The sequence below is a fragment of the Verticillium nonalfalfae genome (assembly GCF_003724135.2).
Source record: "Verticillium nonalfalfae strain VnAa140/NRRL 66861 chromosome Unknown scaffold_234, whole genome shotgun sequence".
Lineage (NCBI taxonomy): Eukaryota > Fungi > Ascomycota > Sordariomycetes > Glomerellales > Plectosphaerellaceae > Verticillium > Verticillium nonalfalfae.
Window position 1 is genome coordinate 1 of NW_021167459.1, and position 24,985 is coordinate 24,985.

Genomic DNA, 24,985 nt, shown 5'->3' on the forward strand with positions numbered 1-24,985 from the left:
CTCGGGGGCGTGTACGTCTGCGCTGAGGGCCATCAGGCGCGCCTCTCGCGCGCCGTCTTGCCGAGCAGTGGCCTGACGGCGTCCCAGACCCAGGCGTCGCGGACGCCCTTGCAGTTGGCGACGCGGACGCCAAACTGGGCGACGGGGCGGTACTGGTGCCAGGCGCGGCGGGCCTCGAGGGCGGCGACGTCGCGCTCGTAGTTGACGAGGCCGAGACGGCGCGTGACGGGCCGCAGGCCGGCGAGGGTCGTCAGGGCGCTGCGGGGCCGCGTCGCGAGGCCCATGGTCAGGAGCTCGAGCTGGGTCGTGGGCGGGGGGCCCGCGCGGACGAAGCGCTCGAGGGCCTGGCGCGAGGCGCGCGCGGCGGGCGGCAGGCGCAGGTAGATGAAGGTCACGAAGGGGGCGGTCGTGTAGGCGACGTAGACGAGGGGGATGACGCCGCAGAGGGCGAGGCCGGCGGCTTGGAGGTAGGTCTTTTGGGCGGCTTGGGGGTCTGCTGGTGGGGCGGGAGTAGTGGTGGTGGTGGTGGCGGGTGAGAGGTCCGTGGTGGGCGTACTGGTCGCGTCGGCAGCCTCCTCGGGGGTCTGCGAAGCGCGGCGGGCGTAGGATGGGGCCGCGATGAGGGTGAAGAAAGCAAAGAGGAAGAGGGAGGTGATCTTCCAGAGGGCGAGGAAGGTGATGCGCGAGGTGCCGGCGTGGTAGATGAGCAGGTGTTCGGGGATGGCTGGAAGGGTTGTCAGTGAGCTGCAGACGGTGGTGGGGATGATGCTCGACAAGGGGGTCAGGAGGCTCAGGAGACTCAGGAGACGTAGGAGGCTTACGGGGCGTGCCGGGTTTGTTGATGGAGGATGAGGAAGGTATCCTGGAGGACGGCGTGGGTTTTGAGGCGGCGGTTGAGGAGTTGGATCTTGCTTGATGGAGGGTCTTGTGAAGGAGGGTCTTGTGAAGGAGGGTCTTGTGAAGGAGGGTCTTGTGAAGGAGGGTCTTGTGAAGGAGGGTCTTGTGAAGGAGGGTCTTGTGAAGGAGGGTCTTGTGAAGGAGGGGTCGGAGGACAGAGGAGCGCAGTGGGATCGAGGTTCGGTAGATGCCATTTGGCGTCACGCGGAAGGCGGAGAGGCGGAGGAGGGTCATGGCGAGAGGGTGCAGCACCGCGAAGCGCTGGTTCTGAGGGCGGTCGGGATGGAGGAAGAGTCGATGAGTGAGGGCCCATGCGTATGTGGTGAGGTTGAGGTGGAAAGAAGGCGCCTAAAATTTAGCGACACGCAGCAAGCGCGTGCACTGTCGTGCCTGCCTGCCTGCTTGCCCGTCTGGGTACCTACCTTACCTTACCTTACCACACCTTAGGTACCTATGTACTCTGGCACCCAGAGGAAAGACAGACAGCTCACATCACTCTGTCTACATCAATCCAAGAAAAGAAGACAGCTCACATCACTCTGTCTACATCAATCCAAGAAAAGAACACTGTTCATCATTGATCATTCATTGAAACGCTTCCCCTATTCTGCAATGTTGGCACCCAGCCACTCGGTCCACTGCTCCAGAGTCCACCCCGAGCTGATATCGCCCTGCACAACCCCATCCAGCAACACTGTCGGGCTCACGTGGACGCCCGTCAGCCGCGCCATCTTGACGGCGAGCTTGAGGTCGACCGTCACGGCATTGCCCGTGTTCAGCGACCCGTCCTCCGCCGGCTTGTCCGAGATGGCGAGCAGGCGGAACACGTCGTCCTCGCCGACGCCGGCCGTCGCGCTCGCCAGCTGCGCGAGACGGCGGTAGGTTGCGTTGCGCGTCTCGCCGACGACGCTGACGTCAAAGTAGTCCTTCTGCGCCGCGAAGAGGGCGGCGCTGAAGTCGAAGAAGCGCGCCGGCGCCAGGCGCAGCACGGCGAGGGCCGCCTCGTGCGTCAGCGTCGACGACGGGTGCCACGGCTGCACCTGGTGCCGGAAGACGACCTGCAGGCGGCGCGCCCAGGCCGGGTTCTGCCGCACGGCCGCCGCCACCGGCCCGAAGAGCGTCTTGTAGAGCTTGGCCGAGAAGGGGCAGACGAAGTCGAGGTAGACCTCGAGCGTGTGCGGCTGCTCGAAGGACAGGCCTGCGGGGCTGCTGTCGCCGCCGGAAGGGGCGGCTGGTGTGGCGGCCGAGGTGAAGGTGAGCTTGTGGCCTGCGAATTTGGGAGGGAGCGCCATGGCTGATCTGTTGGTCTTGTTACCACAAAAGGTAGGAAGAGTGTAGCGGTTGATTTCAGTCGTCGAAGAGCAAAGAAGGTGACCTGCCAAATTCCAGTAGACGCAGCAGACAAGCTTTATACATCGGGCGGCGGGCGGCACATGGCGAGCTTGTCCTTGTCGGCCGCAATGAGCAATGACGACTGGACTACGGTACTGCGGGGCTCACTACTGCATCTAGCCCATCGTCGCAATCGCACGCCTTTGGGTGCCATTGTCGATACCGGGTCCGTCGGACTTCCACCGGATGGCTGACGAGATGCATGTATTTGGCAGCTCGGCAAGGTGCCGCTGATGCCACCCTCGCATGTGTCTGTCGCGTACATGTCACGTCACTCAAGGCCACCAGTGGTATCACCAGTGGTGCATTCTTGTTTTTCCTTCTTCATTTGCTTATTGATTTGTACTCCAGGCCCAAACTACACCGTGTTCTTGGCCACGACGCCCCGTGCAAATTCGCCAAATGTCAGGTGCTGCTTAATGTCCACTTCCTCGCCGAGGTTGGGCTGTGTGAAGACGGCGAGCGTGTTGCGCGCCACACGGCCGTCGCTTACCGAGGCCCGCACGCCGCGCACAAAGTGCGGCACGGCCTTGAACTTGCCGTCGGTGATGCGCTCGAGGGCCTCGCCCGTCTGAAAGGCGATGCAGTCGCGCGGGATCTTGACCTGGACCGTCTCGCCCGTGCGCGACTTGATGTAGAGGCCGGCCGCCGGGTCGGGGCTGCTGGCGAGCTCCTCGAGGGGCGGCAGGCTGGCGGTCGTCGAGCGCAGGGCGTCGGCGGGCGGCACGGCGGGCGACGTCTTGTGCTCGTCGATGAACATGGCCGACGTGAGGCCCGTCAGGCAGCCGTGGTCGAGGTGGGTGGCGCACCAGTCGTCGTCGTCGGCGCCGCTGGCGGCCTCGTCGGCCTCCGTCTGGGGGAAGTAGTGCAGCAGGCGGGCCTTGGTGGTGCTGCTCGTGCTGACGACGTGCTCGAGGTAGCCGGGCGGGTAGTTGGGGATCTCCTCGGCAGCGAAGCGGTCGCAGGCGCGGGCGACGAGGACGGCCGTGTCGATGATGAGGCGGCACAGGGCCTCGACGCTCGGCTTGAAGCCCGGCAGCGCCGTCTCGTCGGGCCACACGTTGGGCGACAGGTACTCGGGAAAGTTGTCCGTGTTGAACTCGGCCGTGGGGCGGGCGCAGTCGAGGCTGGGGTCGTTGTAGAAGGCGCAGTTGGCGTAGTACGAACCCTTGAACATGTCGGCCTGGCCGTTTTTGAGCTGCTCCTTGCCGAGCGACCAGCCGGTGAGGTACTTGGCCTTGACGTTCTCGAGCTTCGTCAGCTCGTCGGCGCCCAGGTTGCCCAGGTAGGAGGCGTAGGAGAGCGTCTGGTGGCGGAGGTGGGCAAACTCGGCAGGGACATCCTTGACGACGAGGATGCCGAGCGAGTCGGGGCCGAACGCGCTCTGCAGCGTCTCAAAGGAGACGGTGCCTGGGGGGTTCTTGTCAGTGACATGTTCACGGGGTGAGGAGATGCGAGGAGACGCCACCATTCTTGAGATCGTTCAGCGACACGGTCACTGCCTGCGCTTGGGGGGTGGTCATTGTGTAAATGGGGTATCAACTATCGTCCTGACCTATGTAAGAAAAATAGACCAAAATAGGAGGGCTTGAGACAAGAAGAAAAAGCAAGGGTAAGGGAAAAGTGGATGGACGAGGGATTGGTGAGAAGTTTGTACTTCGGTCAGGATCCTCCTTCCCTCTTATTATCTGAACTTGGCCGACTGACCCCTCGCGCAGCTCGGGCTAACATCGTCAAGCAAGGTGGGGGGTGGGGGAGGGGACGACAACGCCGATTGCCAAGGCTCCTGCTACAGGGCCGACCTTCCAGGGCGACCTTCCAGGGCAGACCTTACAGGTTACAGCGTACAGCTTACAGGGCAGTACAGGGAGGACTCGTCGCTTAGGTAATGCGAGGCTGCCTCTCTCCGTCTCTCCACTCTCCACCCTCGACCCTCCACTCCACCCCAATCCCGCCTGCATCATCTCCAACATGGACCATCGCCGACCCATCTTGAACAAACCTGCCCATCCTCCGCCTACGGAGCCCGCCGAGCCCCGTCTCCTCTCCCCCCCCCGTCCCTCCGAACCAACCCATCCCACCTCCGAGCTGCCTCTCTCAGCAGTAGCAGAGGCGCGCGAAACCATCTCCCCCACACAGACACCACAGATATGGTCAAGCCATTATCCTTCAAAGGCGACAAGAAGCCGAAAAAGAGAAAGCGCCCCGCCACCGAGGGCGACGGCCCAGATGCCGAGTCGTCCAGCCTCGTGCCGGCGTCCGCCTCCGCCTCTGCATCCGTCACCGCCGCCGAGAATCCCGACAGCGATGACAGCTGGGTCTCAGCCGACACCACTGCCGACGTTGTCGGTCCCGTCATGTTCGTCCTGCCCACCGACCCTCCCTCGGCCCTGGCCACCGACGCTGTCGGCAAGGTCTTCTGCCTCGAGATAGAGAACATCGTCGACGGCAACCCGGCCACCGCCGAGCCCCACGACGTCAGGCAGGTCTGGGTCGCCAACAAGGTCTCGGGCACCGAACAGTTCCGCTTCAAGGGGCACCACGGGAAGTGCGTTCACGCCATCCATCCTTCCCTTTCTGCCTCTTCTGCAGGGGGCCCGTCTCGCTGACTCGACCGTAGATATCTCGGCTGCGACAAGAACGGCACCCTCTCCGCGGCCTCGGACGCCGTCTCCCCCCTCGAGTGCTTCCACGTCCTCCCGACCGCCGACACGCCCGGCACGTTCCAGCTGCAGACGCTGCGCGACACGTTCGTCACGGCCAAGCCGTCGACCGGGTCCAAGGCGGGCCACGAGGTGCGCGGCGACGCCGACGCCGTGTCGTTTGCCTCGACGCTGCGCATCCGCATGCAGGCACGCTTCAAGCCGCGCCTCAAGGCGTCCAAGGAGGAGAAGGCCAAGGAGAGGATCAGCCGCAAGGAGCTCGAGGCCGCCGTCGGCCGCAAGCTCGAGGAGGACGAGGTGCGGAGGCTCAAGAGGGCGAGGCGCGAGGGGGACTATCACGAGCAGCTGCTCATGTTCAAGGTGAAGAGCAAGCATGATAAGTTTGGTTGAGAGGGGGATCTCGTTCCCTTCTTCAAAAAATAATGATACCCTGTTTTGTGACCATGTTTCGCGGCACCCGTCTGGTCTGGTCGCATCATTGACAGTATTTTGGGCGGCTGCTGGTCGTCAGTGAAACACATGCTTTTTTCCTTTTCTAACGTCTTCACGATTTCCTCTTTTGTCTGGGTATCCTCTAATTCGGCCTCCACGCCTTGATGTAGCCGTCCTCCCCCGCCGTAAAGACGACCTGCTCGTCGTCGTAGAAGCAGAAGGCCCGCACAATCTCCTCCCCGTGGCCGCCAGGCAGCCCAACACTCGACGCCTTGTCGAAGACCCAGCTGTTGTTCTCGCTCCCCCGCGCGAGGTGCACGAGCTGGAAATTCTGTCGACTGTCCGCCGTCAGCATCTGCATGCACGCCCAAAGAGAGACGGGCAAAAAAAAAAACATACTCCTGAGATCCGACGCCGATGATGGCGCCGCTGCCGTCCACCTTGGCCGTCACATTGGCGACGTACTGACAGGCGAGCTCGGCGCGCACGTCGCCAAAGTCGGCAACGGGCGTGCCCTTTTCGTAGCCGGCGTCGAGGTTGAAGACGGCGAGCTTCTCGTCGTGCGTCAGCGTGTAGACCTCGGAGGCGCTCATGAAGGCGGCGTGGTGGACGGAGCCCGTGTTGAGCGTCTGCACGACGACGTCGTCCTCGTCGGCGGCGCGCGTGTCGTAGACGTTGACGACGCCGTCGGTCGACCCCGAGAGGAGGACGCCCGGCGCCTCGGCCGGGTGGAAGCACAGCTCGGTGACGTCGTCGCTGTGGACCTCGGCGTAGCGGGCGCGCTGCGCGGGGGATGCGCCGCGCACGTCCCACAGCGCGATGGAGGACTGGTGGTTGGCGAACTCGGTGCCGACGGCGAGCGTGTGCGAGGCGGCGTCGCAGGCGAGGGCCGTGAGGGGGGCGTCGGCGGCGGCGAAGCGTGCGGCGAGGGCGCTGGAGCGCGGGTTGCGGAGGTCCCAGAGGGCGACGGTGCCGTCGTCGCCGGCGGTGCAGACGGTCGAGGCGGACCGGTCAAAGGGGCGCAGGGCCTTGATGTTGCCGTGCGCGGTCGGCAGGGAGGTGATGGGGCCGGCGCCGAGGCGGGCTGGGTCGAAGAGCGAGAGTTGCTGGTCTGACGTGATAGAGGCGAGACCTGCTCCGAGGCGGTGGATGTCGAGGACGTAGACTTCGTCGCGGCCCGTGAAGCGGTGACCGGCCACGGGGGCGAGCATGTACATGGTGGGCAACTGTTCGTCCGTCAGTCAGGAGCTTTCAGGGGATGGGGGGCGCATGGAGGTGGTTGGAGGGGTTGGAGGGGTAGAGAGACGGAGGGGTTCATGAGCTTCAGCGTGCTGTTTGCAAGCTGATGCGAAGTGAGCCAAGCTCGACAGGGGTCTCAACTTTGGCCATAGTATAAGGGAACGTACACTTCAGCTCAGGTATTGATCATCAGTATGACGCTGTACTTTGCGAGCAGCTCTCAGCCCAGTCAACTGTTGCCTCTTATAAAAAACCGAGTGGTGTGAGTGAAATGCTGGCCCGTGCACTTTCTTCTTCAACAGAGGACTGGCAACTGCACTTGTATTGTCACCGAGACACACCGAGGATAGAGGGGGACGTTCCCACTGACGCAGCCACTCGTGTGTTGCTTAAGCAGTCGATCACCAAAAATGTGATTCGATCAGTATCATTCCGGTACCATACGACACAACAGCCAGCCCGTCCTCTTGTGGGCCTATATGACTTGTTGTACAGAGCGTCTACTGAGCAGCCTCATCCCCCCCACCCCGCCCTGCGGAAACAATCCACCACGCAAGGCTCCGTGCCTGCTGCACACCATATTCAGCCCAGCCCATATCGTGAGGCTCGGTCTGTTCGGATGACTCTGAGGCCGAATCCTCCAGCATTTCCTTACCGCCAGAGGGATGTCCTGTCTCTCCGAAGAAGAACTTCTCCCCTGGCCTCATGCTTGGAGGGAAGGGAAGCCTCGGCTCGACGGGTATGTCCAGCGCCGTGATCTCCTCGCGTGTCTCCGCTGAAATATCCCACAGAAACTGATCAGACCTGGTCGTCATCCGACCTCCGTTGTCGAGCAAGAAGCGGCATATGTCAAGCTTCCGGACGTACGCATCCTTTCGCGCCGTCGGGACGTTTCCCCCGCGGAGGCTGTACATGGTGTCGAACGCTGTGAGAAATTGCGACACAGCGTGGTCGAGGGGCGTCAAGTCTTTGTGATCCCTGGCATTGACATCGGAGCCATGTTGGTGGAGGAGCTCCAAGACCTCGCGCGGCAGCGGGTTCGAGACCTCTGTGTGCATAAACGTGTTCCAACCGATCGATTTGCCGCCTGCAGAAACTTTGCCCACCACAAGGGGGATGGGCGTGTCGGGATGAATCCCCTTTTCGAGTATCATGCGCAAAAGATAGAGCTGGTTCTCCAGCACACCATCCTTGCTGGCTGCATCGACGAAGCTATGCCTGACAGCCTGCATGATGAGCTGCGCAGAAGTACTGTACCTGAGAAGAATGCTGGCAATGTCCTTGGGAACGGTTTCCCAGTGTTTCGAAAGATACCTGCAGAACAGGACGAATACCTTGGATGCCTCTTCCCCTGAAAGGAGCGATAGTTCGTGTTCCAGAAACCTCGGCGTCTCGGCCAGCATGGCGATGCCCGCAAGATTCTTGGGTGGTGGGAGGTACTGCTCGGTGGCCCAAGGGTTGAAAGCGTCCAGAATCTTTGCCATGCTGACCTGAGAGAGAAGACAAGACATATCTGTCAGGCCAGCATCTTCCGAGCCTTTAAGGTACGACAAGAAATCATTTTGAAACGAGAAAGATGGCGAGTAGCGCGGCCACGCCGAGTCGCCAATGGTCAGCAGCCCCAGTTTGGTCAAGTACAGAAACCCATTCACGGGCGTCTCATCTTCACTGTCTGTGAAGGCCGAGGAAGCCTTCTCCACGAAGGCCTTCACAGTCTGGTGCAGGAACTGAACGTGATAGTCTTCCAGTTGGTCATCGGAAAAGGCCGGACAGGCATAGATGCGCTCCGTGCTCTCCAGCCGAACTTCCTTGAGCTCAACAAGGCCGCCGCATCGACTCTGGATCAATCTCTTTGCCTCGTCGAACGATGTGTCGACCTTGGCGAAGCGAGAACCCGGAACCTCCGAGTCGCTTTTGGCGGCAAAGCGATATGCCAGAAGGAAATCGGAGAGGACCAAAGGCCGCTTCGCACACTTGACAATATCGAGCATGACTCTTGACTGCCGAATGTACTTTTGCCGAATCCTCTTCTCGAGCAAGTATTGGTAGTATCGTGTCAGATCCGTCGGGAGTCGGGTCAATTCCTCGGCGACTTCTTCGACGCTGGACCCGTCCGTGAAGTCGCCAAGGAGCTCTTCAAGAATTAGTCGGACCCAGAGAAAGACGCCTTCAGCCATGCGAGTAATCTGCCCCTTCAGACTGTCAATTGCGGCTTTCTGGATCGCAGTGCCGTCTCGAAGCTCTCGGCCGACCCTAGAGTTGGACTGAAATTCAACGTCGACGACGCGCTGTATATCGCCGGCAGTGTGATCTTGGATCCAGAATCCTGGAACATGAGTAAAGTTATCCAGAAAAACCTGTTCTGGGCGGCTGGTCATGCAGATCTTGACCCGGACGTTCTTGCTCCGCTGACTGTCTAGACAAATCGTGTGTAGGAACCGGGCGACGTCTTGATACCGACCTTCAAACTCGTCGAGCGCATCAACAAACAGAAGTATGGATGTGTTGAAGTTTGTTTCTCTGACAACGTGTTCGAAGACATGGATCAGCTTGTCCGTGGTCCACGTAAACGGCTCTGATTTGCGATAAAAGTATCGCCATCCCTCGTGCACAACGGATCGCAGCTCGGGTATGTCTTTCAGAATTTGGTGCAGAACCGCTTTGAGGAAACCCTCAAAAGACTTCTGAAGAGGCGATCCACGATCGTGGAAGAAGAAGGCGGCTGTCGTGCATTTGAAACCCTTAGCCCTCAGAGCGACTTGAGCCTTCTGGGTGCGCGTATCTGTGTACGCTTTCTTGAGCAGAGTCGATTTGCCAGATGCCGGTTTGCCCTTAATCCAGTAAAGCCCTTCATCGGAGCCGAGCCAGTCAACAAACCGCAGTTGCTTGTTGGCATAGAGCCATTCGAAGGTGTCCTCAAAAGCTGGTACCACTTGTTGGAGTCGCCAACGTGTTTCTTCGGCATCCAACTCACGGAGAGCCTTGCGGAACTTGATGCCGTCAATGCTACCTAAGAGGTGAGGCAACGACAATGGTCAGAAAGTTCCTTTCGTTATGCGGAGGTGATAGGGGGGAGGGTTATCCTACCGGGTTGGTTCCTCATGCATGCCTTGAGCGCATTCCTCACCTTCTTGTACCCTGGATCGTGTAGGCCTCGAAAGCGACACATGGCTCTATGGTCGGCGTTGATGACGTCCACATGCTCACGGTGATAGCCAAGAGTAGCAGAGATGTCCCTCACCACCTTTTCCCGGGGTAAGAATGGCACGTGCAAAGCCTTTCCTTCACAGAATGTATAGAGTTCCCAATGCTTCCGCTCGTAGGCACCAGCAAACCCGGTGATGAGCGTCTTCAGCGTCACAGAGTCGACGCTGAGATCCCTGAGTAGCGTATCGCTGGTGTCAAAGCAGGCGGCTTTCGCAGCTCTTTGCAGCATCAGACCCCATTCGGCAAGTTCACTGCCACGGTGAGGAGTGCCGAGGAAGATGGTGGCGACCGTACTTTCGAATATCATCTTGAAGCCACCAGCGGCGCCTTCGAAGCCCAGGCTGTCTTCGTCACGCTCGGCCCGTAAGGGGAGATCCCGGAGGTAGGCGTCATCATCAACCTGGATGCAGGCTTGCCGAAGGGCCTCTTTGAGCAGCAAACCACCCAGACTATGTGCAACGAAAATGATGGGCCGTCCGGGGTCGTCCCGGCGGATGGCCTCGAGCTCGTGTAAGAAGCTGCTGGCGTGGCCAACGACGTTCGTCTGGTTCGCAGCGCCGGAGAAGAAATGACTGACGTGCGAGTCGTACCCATACGTCAAGATGCGGCTATTCGGGCAGTCATTTGGGAGCAGGTCCCTTGGCCAGAAGCAGTCATGCTTTCGGTGTTGGCGTTGCGATGATTGGAACATTCGGAGAAGGCCGCGGCCCGACTCTTCGAGCGCACCATAGTGCCACGTTTTTTGGGCGTGGCCTTGGAGACCATGGATGAATACTATGCTACAATGAGTGGCCGACTATCAGCAAACTGAGGAGAAGATGGTACGAAAAACGAGGCGGCTGTGAATCTCACTCAGTCTCCGCCTCGAGAGCCGACCAAAGGGTAGTGAATCCCTCAGAAGCTACCTCGACGTTGGCGCTGCTCTGGGGAAGATTAAACTTGATCGCGGTGTCATCCTCGGGCGACGGTGACATGGTGCATTGTGCGTGTTAGGATGTCCCAGGTGAGGGTGTACTCAGGAGCCCCTCGATACCCTCGGCCGTTTTGAAGACATCGGTGGTCATTGCAGGTTTCTTGGGGGCTCGCCGAGCTGAAGAGGCAATCATGCGGCAAGTTCTTAGGCATCAGCAGTAGTACACTAGCTGCACGCATGACTGGATGTGATGCTACTGTGCAGAAAGCCTAGCCAGAACGCCTAGCGGGCGGTGTTGAGGATGGTTACCATTGGGCTGCCTCCGTCTGCATCGAGGCTTCGCTTACCTGCCTGCTGTGTTTGGCCAGCCAGGATCAATTCAGATCGGGTCGCTCCTGGTCTGGCTATGCATACGACGGGGTCGACGCTGCCCTTGGGGAAGCAGGAAGCGCCAGCCTCGTCGAGGAACCGCAGACAGTTGATAGCACTACGGGCTGAGACTTGGATCCACTGCGAATAAAGGTACATACAGCTCTACACTTTTGACAGCCAGTATTTGCGATAGTATGGCTTTGTCTCGACCCATATGAAGTAAGGTAGGTAGGTGTAAGTACACGTCATTAGATAAGCCGACACGAGGACTCTGTGTACCTAAGCGCGAATGGTCTTGTAGTACTCTGGTAGTGGACAGCTGCACGCGACAGGTACCACCCCGGTCCGTGGAGCTCGGAGCATCATAACGGACATCTGTTCGAAAGCCAGCATCTGCCGAACCTCATACCAACAACCCCACCAACGCTCTTCTGCCCTCCCCATTGCGACTGAACATGTCGCGAGTGCTTCTCCTGAGTCCCGGCACATAGAAACTGCCCAGTATGAAAGGCTCCGTTGTCTGGCTATTCCGTATGTTGTCCCCGAGTCCCCCATGCGCATGTCCCAAGCTACATGGAGCTTCCCCCCCCCCAGGCTGACCTTCAACTCCAGTGCTCTTGCAGGTCGCCACCGTCACTTCCCAGGATGCACAGAAAGTAATGGTAGCTCAAAATGATGAGCCAACTATTGCGACGCCGAATGATGATACCCAAAATTCTCCACCAACGGCCGACGTAGTCCCGGTCCCTCCGGCACAAGAACAGCCACCCCCAAGACATCCAGGTAGGGGAAGCCTACCGTATTGTGACAAGCAAAGGGCGCTAGCTAAATCTCGACAGGAGCGGACCTTGTCGATACTGCCCTGGAGGCGCTCAAGAAGGTCCCGCGCCGAACCCGTACGCGAACGCGCCGCCAACGCAGCATCCTCGATACCGTCCTTGACTATGTCGTCAACGCGCTCCCCAGTCTCGAGGTCAGCGCGCCGCCCACAGAAGAGAGCAAGCCCGTCGTGAGCGGGCAGCTCCTCGATGCCGTCAAGCTTCTCGAGCAGTCGGCACTTCTCAGCAACCCCGATGCCCTCTACATCCTCGCCGACATGAACTTCTACGGCAACTACTCCTACCCGAGAGATCTGACGGCCGCCTTCAGTCACTACAAGACCCTGGCCGACACACATGGCAACGCCATGGCCCAGCACATGACGGCCGTCTTTTACTCCACCGGACTGGGCGGCGCCGTGGCCCCCGACTCGGCCAAGGCCATGCTCTACTACACGTTTGCCGCGCTTCAGGGGAACACCAAGGCCGAGATGGCCATTGGATACAGACACCACAGCGGCGTCGCCACGGCCAAGAGCTGCGACACTGCCGTGCAGTACTACAAGAAAGTGGCCGACAAGGCCATCAAGTGGTACCGCTCGGGACCTCCCGGTGGTATGGCTTGGATCGTGGAGCAGTATCGCATTGCCGACGAAGAGGGTGGCGTCTATGGCGAGGGAGCCAGCGCTTCCAGTGCTGGTCTCAATGCCATCAAGGCCAGTGTCAACTCGGACGTCAACGCGGCTATTGATGATGTCATTGAGTATCTCGATCTCATGTCGCAGAGGGGAGACTTCAAGGCCTCATTCAACCTCGGTCGAATATACTATGATGGGCAGCGGGGCCTGGCCCGCAACGTTGACATGGCACGCAAGTACTTTTTCATGGTTGCTAAGCGCTACTGGAAGAAGGATGGCCGCATCATCGATACACCAAAGCCCGGCATCGAAAAGGTCGCTGGCAGGGCAGCCGGCTTTATTGGCCGTATGTACCTGAGAGGCGATGGTGTTGACCAGAGCCTTGAGCAGGCATTCAGATGGTTCGGCCGTGGCATCAAGCTTGGCGATGCCCAATCTCAGTATGGACTCGGCCTCATGAAGCTCCATGGCTACGGCAATGCGCCGAAGAACGTCAAGGCCGCGACAGAACTTTTCAAGGCCGCTGCGGAGCAGGACTACGCCCCAGCGCAGATTGAGATGGGCGTGCTCTACCTCGATCAAGGCGGTGCCGATGATGTGCGGATCGCCAGCAACTACTTCGAGCTGGCTGCTCGCTACGGCCTCATCGAGGCTCACTACTACCTGGCTGAGATGAGCAACCACGGTGTTGGTAGGGACAAGACCTGCTCTGTTGCTCTGGCGTACTACAAGAATGTTGCCGAAAAGGCGGAACCTTTGGTGTCGTCGTGGGCTGAGGCGAACCAAGCCTACGAGGAAGGAGACTCTGAATTGGCATTCCTCGAGTACGTCCTCGCTGCCGAACAGGGCTACGAGCGCGCGCAGAACAATGTCGCATACATGCTTGACCCGACACAGGCTAGACTTTCGCTGTCGAGCCTCATCAAGCCCGCACCGCGTCCCGCCCTGCTGGACAACCCCAGGCTGGCGCTCACGTACTGGACGCGTTCTTCGAGGCAGTCGAATGTAGACTCCCAGGTCAAGATGGGCGACTACTACTACTACGGCGTCGGCACCGAGCTCGACATTGGCAAGGCGGTGCAGTGCTACACCGGCGCTTCCGACTACTCGCAGAGCGCCCAAGCCCTGTGGAATTTGGGATGGATGCACGAGCACGGCATTGGCCTTACGCAGGACTACCACCTCGCCAAGCGTTTCTATGACCAGGCGCTCGAAGTCAACGAGGAGGCCTACCTGCCCGTGAAGTTGACGCTGCTCAGGCTGCGCCTGAAGAGCGCCTGGAACACTTTCACCCGTGGACCCATTCATTCCATCCAAGACGATCCTGGTACGTGATCTGGCGCACAGCCTGCCGTCTGACTTTGAAGAACCACAGCTAATGTGAATGCAGAACCCAAGAAGGACTGGTCGCTGGGTGAATGGATCTCGAATTTCATGAAGGATGACAACGCATTCTGGAACCAGGAAGACTTTTACGACGACATCTACGACGACACGGCAGCGCACGCCGAGGCTGGCGATGACTTTATCTTCGAGGACGACATGACGGAGAGTCTCCTCATCGTCTTTATCGGTATCTGCCTCGTGCTTCTGCTCTACTACCGCCAACAGATGCAGCAACGCCACCGCCGGGACGAAGAGGCGAGGCGCCTCCAGCAGCAGCAGGGCATGGCACCGAATGCGCAGGCTCAGCAGCCGCCGCCGCCGCCACCGGCGCAAGAGGACCGAGGCATGTTCCCGCCTCAGGGCAACCCTGCGTTCAACGACTGGGTTGCAGGGGGTGTTGGGCATTGACGGCCGGTCGTGTGAAGGGAGCAAGGCAGCCTGGTATGGGATAGAGGAAGTTCTAGGAGAAGGAGCATGCATAGCAAGCAATCATGAATGCATTTCCTCGGTTGGATAACCGTTGTATGAGTACTTTCCAGCTAGGTGTCTGTCGTGATTGCCATTCATCATATCATGTGTGACGCCACAACAAAATTGCAGCAGGGGAACATTGTTCCATTCAACGCTGTAGAGACATACAACACCATGTGCGTGACAAGCCGAAATGAAACCGCCTCGTCAAACCGAGCTCATCAACCATGACCAAATCATGCAAAAACCCAGTGCTATCCGTACAAATATTAGTACCCCAGAACGCCTCGCCAGTGGGGTTGGAGGGGTCCGCGAAGAGCTGCAACGACTCTCGACACCACAGCCAGCCTTCGTCCGCGCCTCTCAAGGGGGTATGACGACGTAAAAAAAAAAAAAAAAGGAAGGGGAGAAAATGAGAAGAAAAGAAACCCCACCTCGCCCTCCGTCCCTGCTCCCTGCCCCTACTCCTGTTCCTGGGTCTGAAAATAAAAAAGTATCGCAGTATGGTTTCTCGCCACCGTGCTCCTCGGACAGGAACACGCAACCCCCCGAACAGCCGTCCCCTCAATAGCCACCCCCCGGGACACGCCTATCCGTATCGCGGGCCCTGTTGCGGCGGCGGTTGTTGGCCCCAGCCCTGCGGTGGGTGCCCCTGCGGAGGCGGCACCGGGTATCCGCCTCCGCCGCCTCCGCCGTTGGCCATGCCCATGACGTCCGGACGGTTCTCGAGCGGCTGGGCAAAGTTGCAGATGCTGCAGACGACATCGGTGTAGCCCTTCATGGACAAGGGGACGACGGGCTGCGGCACGCACTCGTTAGCTGATGCGAACTGTTTTGAATGGAGGGGGACAGGAGCCCGCTCGCTGGGCGGGGAGAGTCGAAACGTACGATCCAACAAAAGGTGAACCAGGGATGCGTCTTGATGACATGGCCGGCCATGTTGCCACAGTTGTAGCACTGGCAGACGATGCCCTCATAGCCGGCGACCTGCTTGCGGAAGGTGTGCTCGCCGCACACGAAGAAGAAGAACATGGCTGCGGCAGGGTCGAGGTCGAGGCAGCGGCAGCGGCAGCGACGGCAGCACGTTGGCGATCTGCGGCTGATCTGATGCGACGGAGAGAGCGGTGTCGCAAGGCGTGTCTCGGACGATGCGGCTGGGTTGGCGCGCCGTGAAGAAGTTGGGATGTGTCGCGCAACTTGAGCGACCCGTCTGCGTAAGGTGGCGTGATGAGTCGGCAAAGGTGATGTAAGGATCGTGGTCTGTCCCCAGGGTTGGGTTGACGAAGGTTTGGGGGCGCAAGAAGTGAAAGGGAGGTTCAACGTTCAACGTTCAACGTTTGGGCGCCAGGCTCCAGGCTCCAGACTACAGGCTCAGGCAGGCCTAGACGTAGGAAGCACCGGAGCGCGGGAGGCCCTTGCGGGGCGAGATGCAAGGTTGAAGCCCGCGGCTCCGATTGGGTCGAGGCCTGGCACTTACGCAGCAGGGGGCAGTGCAGGCTTGGCACCACTGGGGCAGGTGCGACCCGTCCAAGCCGTCTCCCCTGACGAACACGTCCAGCGCGCTGGGGCAGGCACAACCGTAGCAGCCACAGCGGGGTCACCCGCTAAGTCGCTAGCTGCAGGGCTGGCTCGCTGTAGAGCAGCGATCTACCTGCCTGAAGTACCTACGAGCTTCTTTCAGTCATCAGATTTTTTGCCTTGCCGAACCTTCAGAACTTGACGATAGCTTCAACATCAGGCCTTCCCCGCCCCTCTCATCCCATCGTTGCACGCCAGACACGGACACTACACTCCAGCGTCTTCCACTCGACCATCTCACGTCTCCCTACACTACAGCCAATGCTCAACCCATAGCCCGCAATGCTGTACGACCTCAACATCCCCTGGTCCCCCTCGACCACGACCCGAGACCTCGAGAACACCATCACGTTCAGCGCAGCCCTCGGCTACAACGTCATCGCCCTGAACCACATAATGGACGGGCCGCTGCCGTCGACCATCACGAACCCGCTGCCGAAGCTCGACGCCGGTGCTCCCTCCACATCATCATCCGCGAGGGCGCCGCAACCAGCAAACCCAACGACCCCGCGCCGCCCGACCATCCTCCACCGCGCGACCCTCGTCTACTCCGACCCGGCCCAGAACCACCGCATGCCCAGCCTCGCGGCCGCCTACGACCTCCTCGCCGTCCGCCCGACCAACGAGCGCGCCTTCACCTCCGCCTGCCTGGCCCTCGCCGACCCGGCCCTCATCTCCCTCGACCTGACGGCGCGCTTCGACTTTCACTTTCGCCCCAAGCCCTGCATGGCCGCCGTCGCGCGCGGCGTGCGCTTTGAGATCTGCTACGCCCACGCCCTGCGCGGCGGCGCGGCGGGCGGCGGTCCCGACGCGGCGCAGGCGCGCGCCGCCTTCATCGCCAACTTTCAGGCGCTCGCGCGGGCGACGCGGGGCCGTGGTCTCGTCATCAGCTCCGAGGCCCAGAGCGCGCTGCAGCTGCGCGGGCCGGCCGATGTCGTCAACCTCTTGGCCGTCTGGGGGCTCGGCACCGAGAGGGGTATGGAGGCGCTGCGGGGGAACCCCCGCGGCGTCGTCGTCAACGAGGGGCTCAAGAGGACGTCGTACAAGAGCGTCATTAATGTTGTCGAGACGGCTGCGCGGGCCGGGGACACGGAGATGAAGGATATCGGGGCAGACGCAGGGACAGGCACGCCGCAAGAGGCCGGCAAGAAGGGCAAGAACGCGACCAAGCGCAAGAACGACGAGTCTGGGACCGCCGTCGGGGCTGAGCAGCCTCAGGCGATCAGCAAGCGGCAGGCGAAGAAGCTACGGCTAGCTCAGAAGGAGGCGGCGGCGACGACGCCGACGACGACGGAGAAGGCATAGACAAAATCTCGGCTGCCCGAGCATGACAAACTAATACGGTCGAAACCGAATGATACCCCCTACACATCAAGAGAGAAACTTCTTCTCAATCTCATGCAAAGTGCCGTACCAAGAGACTACTGCGCTCTATGGGTATACTTGATTCGGCCCTGGCGTGAGACTTGCTCACCCCAGGCGCCCCTGTCTCATCTGTATGCTGCAGGATGCTAGAACTAAAAAGATTATGTACAACAGGTCAAGTGTATTTCCCGCCAAGTCCACAGGCCGCAAGCCACGAGCCCCAGACTGCCAGAGACAGGGCGTGCCTGAGCCTTCCCTTGTGTGACGCGCTGCGACAGAATCGGGATCAGAGGCCAGGGCCTTGTGAGCAACCCACCACCTCCCCAACCCTTCCACCTAGTTGGCTTCTCTCTTCACGAACTTCCTCAACTTCACTGCCCCAGACGTCATCTCCTCCTCACGCGTCACGCGGCCGGTGTCGCGCGAGCTTGCAAATTGGCCGTGTTTTGCAGTAAGTTGCCCAAATTCAGACGGTTCGTAAGCGTGAGGCCATCGAGGCCTGCGCCAGGCTGAGCAGGAGCCGCGACGACCGGCGGCGTGACTTCGGCAGCCGGGGGAGTTGACTTGCTGCTGCTGCTGCTGGAAGACTGCTGAGCAGGGGCGCTGGGGGCACTCGGGGCGCTGAGGACCGGCTGCGCGATAGCGCTCGTCTGAGGTGGCGGCAGGACGGGCTCCGTGGGAGGCTGGGGAGGCGGCAGCGGTGATGAGGCGGGCCCTTTCGGAATCTCGTCGACAATTGGCGTCGAGGTACTTGCCGATGGAAGAGCGGGCGGAGAGACGATCGGTGCTGAAGGAGCGGCGGGAGCTGAAGGAATGGCCGGGGCCGAAGGGGCAGCTGGGACCGGAGCCGGAGCAGCAGGCACACCACAAGGCTGCATGACGGTGAGAGTCTGCGTGACGGTGACAGGGGGCGGCGGCGGCGGGGCGGCGGCGGTGACGGTAATGACCTCGGGGGTCATGATGATTGGGCTCGGAGCTTGTCTAGGAAGATGTCAGCAAATCAAGTGTGGGCCATTCCACTCGTGATGCGTACCCTTCCATGCCGGGAGCCTGCCCGGGCGCCTGGCTCGGAGGCATCTGTCCGGGTGCCTGACCGGGAGGCATATGTCCAGGGAGCACGCCAGGGGGCATCTCGCCGGGCTGGAGTTGATCGGGAGGCAGTACGCCGGGAGGGAGTTGGCCGGGAGGGAGTTGGCCAGGAGGCAGAGGCTCGCCGGCGGGAGGCGCAGGCGCAGGCGGAGAGGCAGGCGCGGTGACGGTGACGGTCATGGTCTCCATGGCTCCAGGGTTGCCCACGCTGACGGTCATGCGCATCGTCTCGGTGACGGTGACGGGCGCCAGCTGGTTCCCATTGAGAGCGCCGAGGATGCTGCCGATGATGTCGCGCTTGTCGACCTCTTCATGCTGCTGTTTCCGGCCGAATACAGCGGCTCGAGAAGAGGACACGAGAGCGACCACGACGAAGACGGGTTGAAGCCGCATCGTGGGCGCGGGGGTATCGATTAAAGAACTTCAGTCTCTTGCGAAGTGTCCTGGGTCAAACTTGTCGAATAGGTTGTATGGGTGAATAGTAACGCAACAGACCAGCCGTCGGTGATGTTGGATGGGATCAACCCTAGGAAAGAGCGTGGGCGGAGTGGTCCGGTGTTTGTCGAGGAGTGCAGTTCACTAGACTACTGCGACGGCAAGCGATAGCGACGAAGAAGAGGGCGCAGCAAGGTCATAGGGATCATCGGTCGTCTCGTCGAGGTCGAGATGGGACGGCCAAGCCAAGCCGAAGCCGAAGCCCGTAGCAAAGATTTTGGGGGAAAGGAGCGTGTGGGCGAACCGAAAGGACTGAACGGAAAGACAACAAGACGATCCAAGTTTGTCAAGATTGGGCGGAACAGAAAGTGGAAGACGAAAAGCCGGTCATGGAAAGGAAGCCGTTCGCGGCTAGCGGTAACGTAAACGGGACGAAGAAGAAGAGGAACACGAGATGGGACGACGATAGAGACACACAGGCCATGAAAGCACGAAGAGCGAATGAGAAGAGTCACGAGTGAGGCGGCAACTGGGGCGCTCGAGGCAAGGGGGGGAGGAAGGGCTCGCGAAGACGTGGTTTTGGCCCTTGTTTCGCAGGGATAGAGTGAGGGCCAGACTGGTACGATATGCCATCACTGGGGACCCAAGGTGGTTCGAGCCCTCGATCTCCGTAAGGTGGGGTTGAACATCGGACGAAGAAGACGGGTTGGGTATGGTGAGCATGCGGCCAGGAGATCGTGAAGTCTCGCGGACGCAAGGTCCAGGCGTCACGGTCAGGGGGTCCGGTTGAGACGCGCCCCTGACGGCTCCTGTCAGAGGTGCATGTGGCGCGACATGGTGTCGAAACGGGGGGGGTTCCGAGCACTTGTATGCTGCCAAGACGGACACGGAAATACGCAAAAGGATCCTAAAGGCCAAGGTCTTGTCAAATGAGCAAGCCGAGCATTGGGTAGATTGCTCAACCAGGTATATCGTGGCTCGTCTTATCGTGAAGGTGAAGAGGTATAATGCTGCAGGAGGTTCGCTCATGCACACAAGGTGGCCGCTCCCGCAAAGGATGATTAGGCATTTCCCAAAAGCATGGGGCGCCCCATGCCGGCCCTGTCATGCTGACCATGTATGCTGACAAGCAACGTTGCTGAGGGATGCAAACCCCGGGCCCGCCGTGTGACGACCGGCAGATGCATCGGGTATTTCTCTTGGGTGGTGGTGGTGGACGGCGGCTGCCGTGACGACGGCCTCCCCTCTTGCGTCGCGTCGCTGTCTCCATCGCGAGTTGTCAGTCGGGGCGTATGACGCGTGGTCACCTCGGGAGGCCACGATCCAAACACGACGCCGCGAATGGATGGGGCTGGCGAAACGAGGAAACAAAGGGGATGGCCAGGCTCATCAACAGAACCAATCGACTGGGAGAGACGGCAGCGGCTGCTGATAAAGCGGCGTTCAAGAAACCCCCCAAGAGGCCGAATGGCACTGCATGGCGTTGCTCATGCTCGCATCGTGGGCTGTTTTTCTTATTGAGACGAGACTGATTGAAAACATTCTGCGACACGGCATCGCATTGACTGGATTGGATGACTTGAAGGTCGATGTTTCCTGTTGTGCTGTGTCTGCGTCAGGTCGGCGAAGCGAGCTTGGACGGTTCAGCTGCGGTGACGCGGCACATTTTTCGGATGCTCAACTCATGGCAACAGGCTATGTTGAAGACGGAGATGAAGTGAGCTGGTCGGGGAGATTCCTGATGCCATGCAGCTATGGTGTTGAAGGACAACTAGACGGTTCAGGGACATGGAAGAACCATCAGGAGAATGGTGCACGTCAAGGAAAGCAAGCGCAAGGCAGGTCTAGCCTCCTCTTCTGTCTGGCCTGGTGCCGCCTGCTCAACGTGAAACGTGTGCCTGCCTGCCGGTGGCTGCCCCCCTGGTCGGCCCCTCGCCTCTTGCTTCTTCTCTAGACATGCAGTGAAAATGATTCACCCTCTCGGAGCAGCTGCTACTTGGATAGTAGCTACCTATTGACCAATGTGCGCAGAGCCCTGAATGGAAGCGGCTCAACAGTCAGTCATTCAAGTACGAGACAAAATGTCCTAGAACTGGTCGAGATTTCGACCAACAGCTGGCTTGTCGTTTGCTGACACCAGACGCAGTCGTGACAGAGGGCAAGTCGTAGAACAAATGGTGAGAGGCGATGCATCCTTAGGCTCAAGCCATCAAACGTCGATGCGCCGGAGGCAAGACGCTCAAGGCGGGGTGTTCATGGCCCTACTACTTGTACACAAGCGTCGGAGCTTGACGGTCAGGGCAGAATAGTGGTGTATCCCCTGTTGTGCCTCTGCGCCGGCTGCTGTGGCTCATGACGAATGGTGTGTGGCGCGAGTTGCAGTGGCTCATCCGGCCCTCGGTGCGCCAAGAAGGCCGACTCGGACGGCAATCGAAGGCACCTCTGAATATCGATGACGACATTGAAGATTCTCGATGCCCAGAGCGCTCCCTCCACCACGTATCGGCCGCTTCGCAGCCCTATCACCATAAGGGTCGGGACCGTCGGGAGCTAGGCCGGAGCGTAACGGTTGACGAGTGCGAATTTTGTCACCGGAGACGAATCCCTCAAAACACACGTCCGCTCCCTTGTCTGACTGCCCACCCAACAGTGATCGCCCTCCCTCGGTTTCATCCCAAGATAGCGACCGACAACCTGTCCATTTCGAAGTCTGCACATCATTGATAGTGTTCGTGTTATCATCCCAAGTCGGCGTTGAGGCGTGCAAAGGCGATACAACAGCTCCCGCCGAGGACGCATCGGAGCACAAAACAACCCCCAGAACCGCCCATCATGACCGTCGTTCATGTGCTCGACGACTACTACCTGGCCATCACGGCCCTCATCACCGTCGCCTACCAGCTGTTCTTCTTCGCCATCGCCTTCACCTTCAAGTTCGACAAGCTCACCGACTTTGCCGGCGGCACCAACTTTGTCGTCCTCGCCATCACCACCCTGGCCATGAGCGGCCACGCCCACGCGCGCCAGATTGTCGCCTCGGTCTTCATCATGCTCTGGGGGGCCCGCCTCTCGGCCTTCCTCCTGTTCCGCATCCTCAAGACCGGCAAGGACGACCGCTTCGACGACAAGCGCGACAAGTTCTTCCCCTTCCTCGGCTTCTGGGTCTTCCAGATGATCTGGGTCTGGACCTGCTCCCTGCCCGTGACGATTCTCAACGCGCCCAACGTCACGCGGTACCCGCAGCACGCCTTTGGCACGGGCCGCGACATTGCGGGCGTCATCCTGTTCGCCATCGGCTTCGTCATGGAGAGCGTCAGCGACATGCAAAAGTTCCGCTTCCGCAGCGCGCATCCGAACCGCGAGGCCATCTGCGACAAGGGCTTCTTCTACTTCACGCGGCACCCCAACTACTTTGGCGAGATCCTCATCCAGTTCTGTACGTCAACCGCCCCATCTGGGCAGGGTCCCCCCGCATCTCCAACGAGAAAGCGAACTAACACGACCAGCCATCTTCATGATCGCCGTCTCCGCAGCCGCCGACGGCTACGCGCGCGGCCAGGCCTTCCGCGCCCTCTACGCCAGCATCCTCGGCCCCATCCTCCTGACGGCCCTGCTCATGTTCCTCTCGGGCCTGCCGCTGTCGGAGCGCCCCGGCGCCAAGAAGCGCTACGAGAAGGGCCAGAACTGGGAGGGCTACAGCCGCTACCTGCGGCGCACCAGCATCCTCATCCCCTTCCCGCCGCAGCTGTACGAGCCGCTGCCGACGTTCATCAAGCGCACCGTCTTCCTCGAGTTTCCCATGTATGTGTTCGACCCGGCGAAGCACTCCGACGTCGGGCTCGGCGGCGACCGCGAGGAGGGACAGGGCGACCGGGCGAGTCGCGAGGGACGAGAGCCGTCGGAGGACCAGCTTGTCGAGGGGCGGTCCTGATGTTGAGGCTGAGCTGCTCGGGACTGCGTCGGACATCTAGATCGCCCATCTTCTCGAAGCGTCTTCTCGAAGCGAGTGGGATGCTTGGACGAATGCTGAATTTTCGTGTTACATATGGTGTTGCCTACTCTCAATGATACCCTCTTGACATCATTTTTACCCACGATGCATCTCGATTATGGCACGGTTCTCTCATCGGAAGCGGTTGCATTGGCAACGACTAGAATTCTCGATGAGGGCTGCTCATGGCAGTCTACCCTGGATGTTGCTACTTGTCCATCTCGGCAAATCGCCCCCCTCCCCACCCCCCCAACTCCAATCGCTTCCAGACTACACGAACCGCAATCCATACCTCGACTCGCCAACACCAAGCCGTTCAGCACACACGAACTCACCAGTGGACTCATGAAAACCCGCGCAACACACCCAAAGCAGTCGAAAAGAGCAACTCACAAAAAATGATTGGAGGCTCACCCGCTCAGTTCGCACGCCCCCGACACAGGCGCAGGCGGCGCCTCGCCCTCCCCTACCACCACCACGGAGGCGCCACGGAATGACTCTTGCCCCTCGTACTCGCCGGACCCGCGCAGGTCGGTCGGCTGGTCGAGCTCGTCCTGCAGCTCGCCATAGTCGGTCGTCAGCGACGTCTCCTCCGAGTGCGACTCGGAGCCCTCGGGGATGGGCACCATGGCCGACTTTGTCCAGATGTGGATGGCCTTTGTCCAGTCGAGGCCCTCGAGGCAGCCCCCCTTGACGGAGACGACATTTTTGCTCTGCTTGCGGGTCAGTGGGGATGCCAAGAATGCTGTCGAAGAATGTGAAGGCCTGAAGCTGCGTGCTGGGTGCCCCTGAGCTGGGACGAGGGAAGGAGCTGCACCCAAGGAGCTGCACCGCGAACAGGGGAGACGTACAGGCGTGGTGTGGAGCAGGCGGGTGCCGCAGGTTCGGCAGAAGTAGCTGTGGTGCGTGAGCATGCTTGGAGCCCCTGATGCGTGGATGATATCGTCATGTGTGTGAGCAAACGGAGAAACCTTACCAGTACATGGTGTGACCGGATGCCGTTGGCCGTCTGTCGTCGTTAGCTTGCTGTGACTCGTACATGCTCTTCCACACGTCACGCTGGAGACCCCCCTGCTTTCAGACTGAGTACGAGCCTCAGGCCAGGCACACTCACGCGTAGACATTCAACAGCTCAGTCTCGGGCAGCGTGAAGCGCGGAAAGATGGCGCTCGTGCCAAAGGCGGAGCTCGTCTGCCGGCGACAGGACTCGCAGTGGCAGATGTACAGCGCCAAGGGCTTGGGCAGGGGCGTCTTGAAGCTGACGCTGCCGCACTGGCAACGGGCGTTCATGGTGTCTTGGGCGTCGAATTGCGCGTGAAGGGGGTTGGTTGGCGGTTCACTTCAAGGTTGGGTTCAAGGAAACGAGAGAAGGCTTGGTGGTGGGGGGTGTTTGCCGCGTGGAACGTCTTGGGGGTGAGATTTTGTGATGTCACTCTGGCAATTGCGTACAACGTGCAGACGGGGAAGCCAAGAGAATTGGAAGGGGGAAAAGAGGTTGGCCAGACTATGACTCCCGTTGTGGAAAGGGAAAAATCCAGAGATTCACAGATTGGCGCGGTCAGCAACGTGACTGTCTCGAGAGATAGAGGATAGGATTAGTCAGGTTGGATCTATTCTCAGGAGATGCTCGAGCGACAAGGTGGAGGAGAGCAGAGTGCAAGCTGAGGGCAGCTCCTGCAGGCTGAGAGAGGGGACTTTGGTAGCGCTCGTCGCCTGAGAACCCCGCCTGGCGTTGCTGTGTGTGACGCATCCGCTCGAGACTGGTTCTGGTCCACGTCCACTGGTCGAATGGCGCGTGGGGGCCTTCCTCAGGTACCTTCCTCACCTTGGGTAGATACCCAAAGATACCGAGGTAGGTAAGGTAGGTAGGCAGGAAAGGTAGGCAGCAAAGGTAGGAAGGAAAGGTAGGCAGACAGGACCGGCTGGTAGGTAGGCAGGTACTTCCGAGGGCACGATGATTCACGCCTCGCCGTGTGGAATTTGCAGTGCTCGCGTGCACGTTCATCTGGGGGGCAAGGCAAGGCAAGGTACCTGCATCTCGCCTCAAACAGCACATGAGTGACCAGGCCTAGAACGACCATCGCTAGGGCGAGGGGCCG

General features: G+C 60.1%; 12 protein-coding genes across 12 annotated transcripts; 4 read left to right on the forward strand and 8 right to left on the reverse strand.

Moving 5' to 3' along the window:
* Positions 1-32: 32 nt before the first annotated feature.
* D7B24_004228 (uncharacterized protein) lies at positions 33-1,131 on the reverse strand (the record flags this gene model as incomplete). The annotated part of the gene is made up of 3 exons (XM_028638400.1): positions 33-496; positions 557-724; positions 822-1,131. The coding sequence occupies 3 exons, from the start codon at positions 1,129-1,131 to the stop codon at positions 33-35; spliced, it is 942 nt and encodes a 313-aa protein (XP_028490317.1).
* Positions 1,132-1,499: 368 nt separating this feature from the next.
* Positions 1,500-2,189, reverse strand: D7B24_004229 (uncharacterized protein; the record flags this gene model as incomplete). Its single annotated transcript, XM_028638401.1, has 1 exon — positions 1,500-2,189. The coding sequence occupies one exon, from the start codon at positions 2,187-2,189 to the stop codon at positions 1,500-1,502; it is 690 nt and encodes a 229-aa protein (XP_028490318.1).
* A 458-nt stretch (positions 2,190-2,647) lies between these two features.
* On the reverse strand, positions 2,648-3,812 carry D7B24_004230 (uncharacterized protein; the record flags this gene model as incomplete). Its single annotated transcript, XM_028638402.1, has 2 exons — positions 2,648-3,699; positions 3,758-3,812. The coding sequence occupies 2 exons, from the start codon at positions 3,810-3,812 to the stop codon at positions 2,648-2,650; spliced, it is 1,107 nt and encodes a 368-aa protein (XP_028490319.1).
* Positions 3,813-4,439: 627 nt separating this feature from the next.
* On the forward strand, positions 4,440-5,342 carry D7B24_004231 (uncharacterized protein; the record flags this gene model as incomplete). Its single annotated transcript, XM_028638403.1, has 2 exons — positions 4,440-4,837; positions 4,910-5,342. The coding sequence occupies 2 exons, from the start codon at positions 4,440-4,442 to the stop codon at positions 5,340-5,342; spliced, it is 831 nt and encodes a 276-aa protein (XP_028490320.1).
* A 184-nt stretch (positions 5,343-5,526) lies between these two features.
* On the reverse strand, positions 5,527-6,601 carry WDR89 (WD repeat-containing protein 89; the record flags this gene model as incomplete). The annotated part of the gene is made up of 2 exons (XM_028638404.1): positions 5,527-5,722; positions 5,784-6,601. The coding sequence occupies 2 exons, from the start codon at positions 6,599-6,601 to the stop codon at positions 5,527-5,529; spliced, it is 1,014 nt and encodes a 337-aa protein (XP_028490321.1).
* A 522-nt stretch (positions 6,602-7,123) lies between these two features.
* D7B24_004233 (uncharacterized protein) lies at positions 7,124-10,804 on the reverse strand (the record flags this gene model as incomplete). The annotated part of the gene is made up of 3 exons (XM_028638405.1): positions 7,124-9,633; positions 9,711-10,609; positions 10,683-10,804. 3 exons carry the CDS (start codon positions 10,802-10,804, stop codon positions 7,124-7,126), a joined length of 3,531 nt encoding a protein of 1,176 aa, XP_028490322.1.
* An 814-nt stretch (positions 10,805-11,618) lies between these two features.
* SEL1L (Protein sel-1 1) lies at positions 11,619-14,365 on the forward strand (the record flags this gene model as incomplete). Its single annotated transcript, XM_028638406.1, has 4 exons — positions 11,619-11,646; positions 11,728-11,898; positions 11,955-13,898; positions 13,962-14,365. The coding sequence occupies 4 exons, from the start codon at positions 11,619-11,621 to the stop codon at positions 14,363-14,365; spliced, it is 2,547 nt and encodes an 848-aa protein (XP_028490323.1).
* A 652-nt stretch (positions 14,366-15,017) lies between these two features.
* On the reverse strand, positions 15,018-15,460 carry D7B24_004235 (uncharacterized protein; the record flags this gene model as incomplete). Its single annotated transcript, XM_028638407.1, has 2 exons — positions 15,018-15,227; positions 15,317-15,460. The coding sequence occupies 2 exons, from the start codon at positions 15,458-15,460 to the stop codon at positions 15,018-15,020; spliced, it is 354 nt and encodes a 117-aa protein (XP_028490324.1).
* An 828-nt stretch (positions 15,461-16,288) lies between these two features.
* On the forward strand, positions 16,289-17,311 carry D7B24_004236 (uncharacterized protein; the record flags this gene model as incomplete). Its single annotated transcript, XM_028638408.1, has 1 exon — positions 16,289-17,311. One exon carries the CDS (start codon positions 16,289-16,291, stop codon positions 17,309-17,311), a length of 1,023 nt encoding a protein of 340 aa, XP_028490325.1.
* Positions 17,312-17,775: 464 nt separating this feature from the next.
* On the reverse strand, positions 17,776-18,853 carry D7B24_004237 (uncharacterized protein; the record flags this gene model as incomplete). Its single annotated transcript, XM_028638409.1, has 2 exons — positions 17,776-18,352; positions 18,405-18,853. 2 exons carry the CDS (start codon positions 18,851-18,853, stop codon positions 17,776-17,778), a joined length of 1,026 nt encoding a protein of 341 aa, XP_028490326.1.
* A 2,874-nt stretch (positions 18,854-21,727) lies between these two features.
* Positions 21,728-22,826, forward strand: D7B24_004238 (uncharacterized protein; the record flags this gene model as incomplete). Its single annotated transcript, XM_028638410.1, has 2 exons — positions 21,728-22,331; positions 22,402-22,826. The coding sequence occupies 2 exons, from the start codon at positions 21,728-21,730 to the stop codon at positions 22,824-22,826; spliced, it is 1,029 nt and encodes a 342-aa protein (XP_028490327.1).
* Positions 22,827-23,296: 470 nt separating this feature from the next.
* Positions 23,297-24,176, reverse strand: D7B24_004239 (uncharacterized protein; the record flags this gene model as incomplete). The annotated part of the gene is made up of 3 exons (XM_028638411.1): positions 23,297-23,599; positions 23,738-23,783; positions 24,001-24,176. 3 exons carry the CDS (start codon positions 24,174-24,176, stop codon positions 23,297-23,299), a joined length of 525 nt encoding a protein of 174 aa, XP_028490328.1.
* Positions 24,177-24,985: the final 809 nt, after the last annotated feature.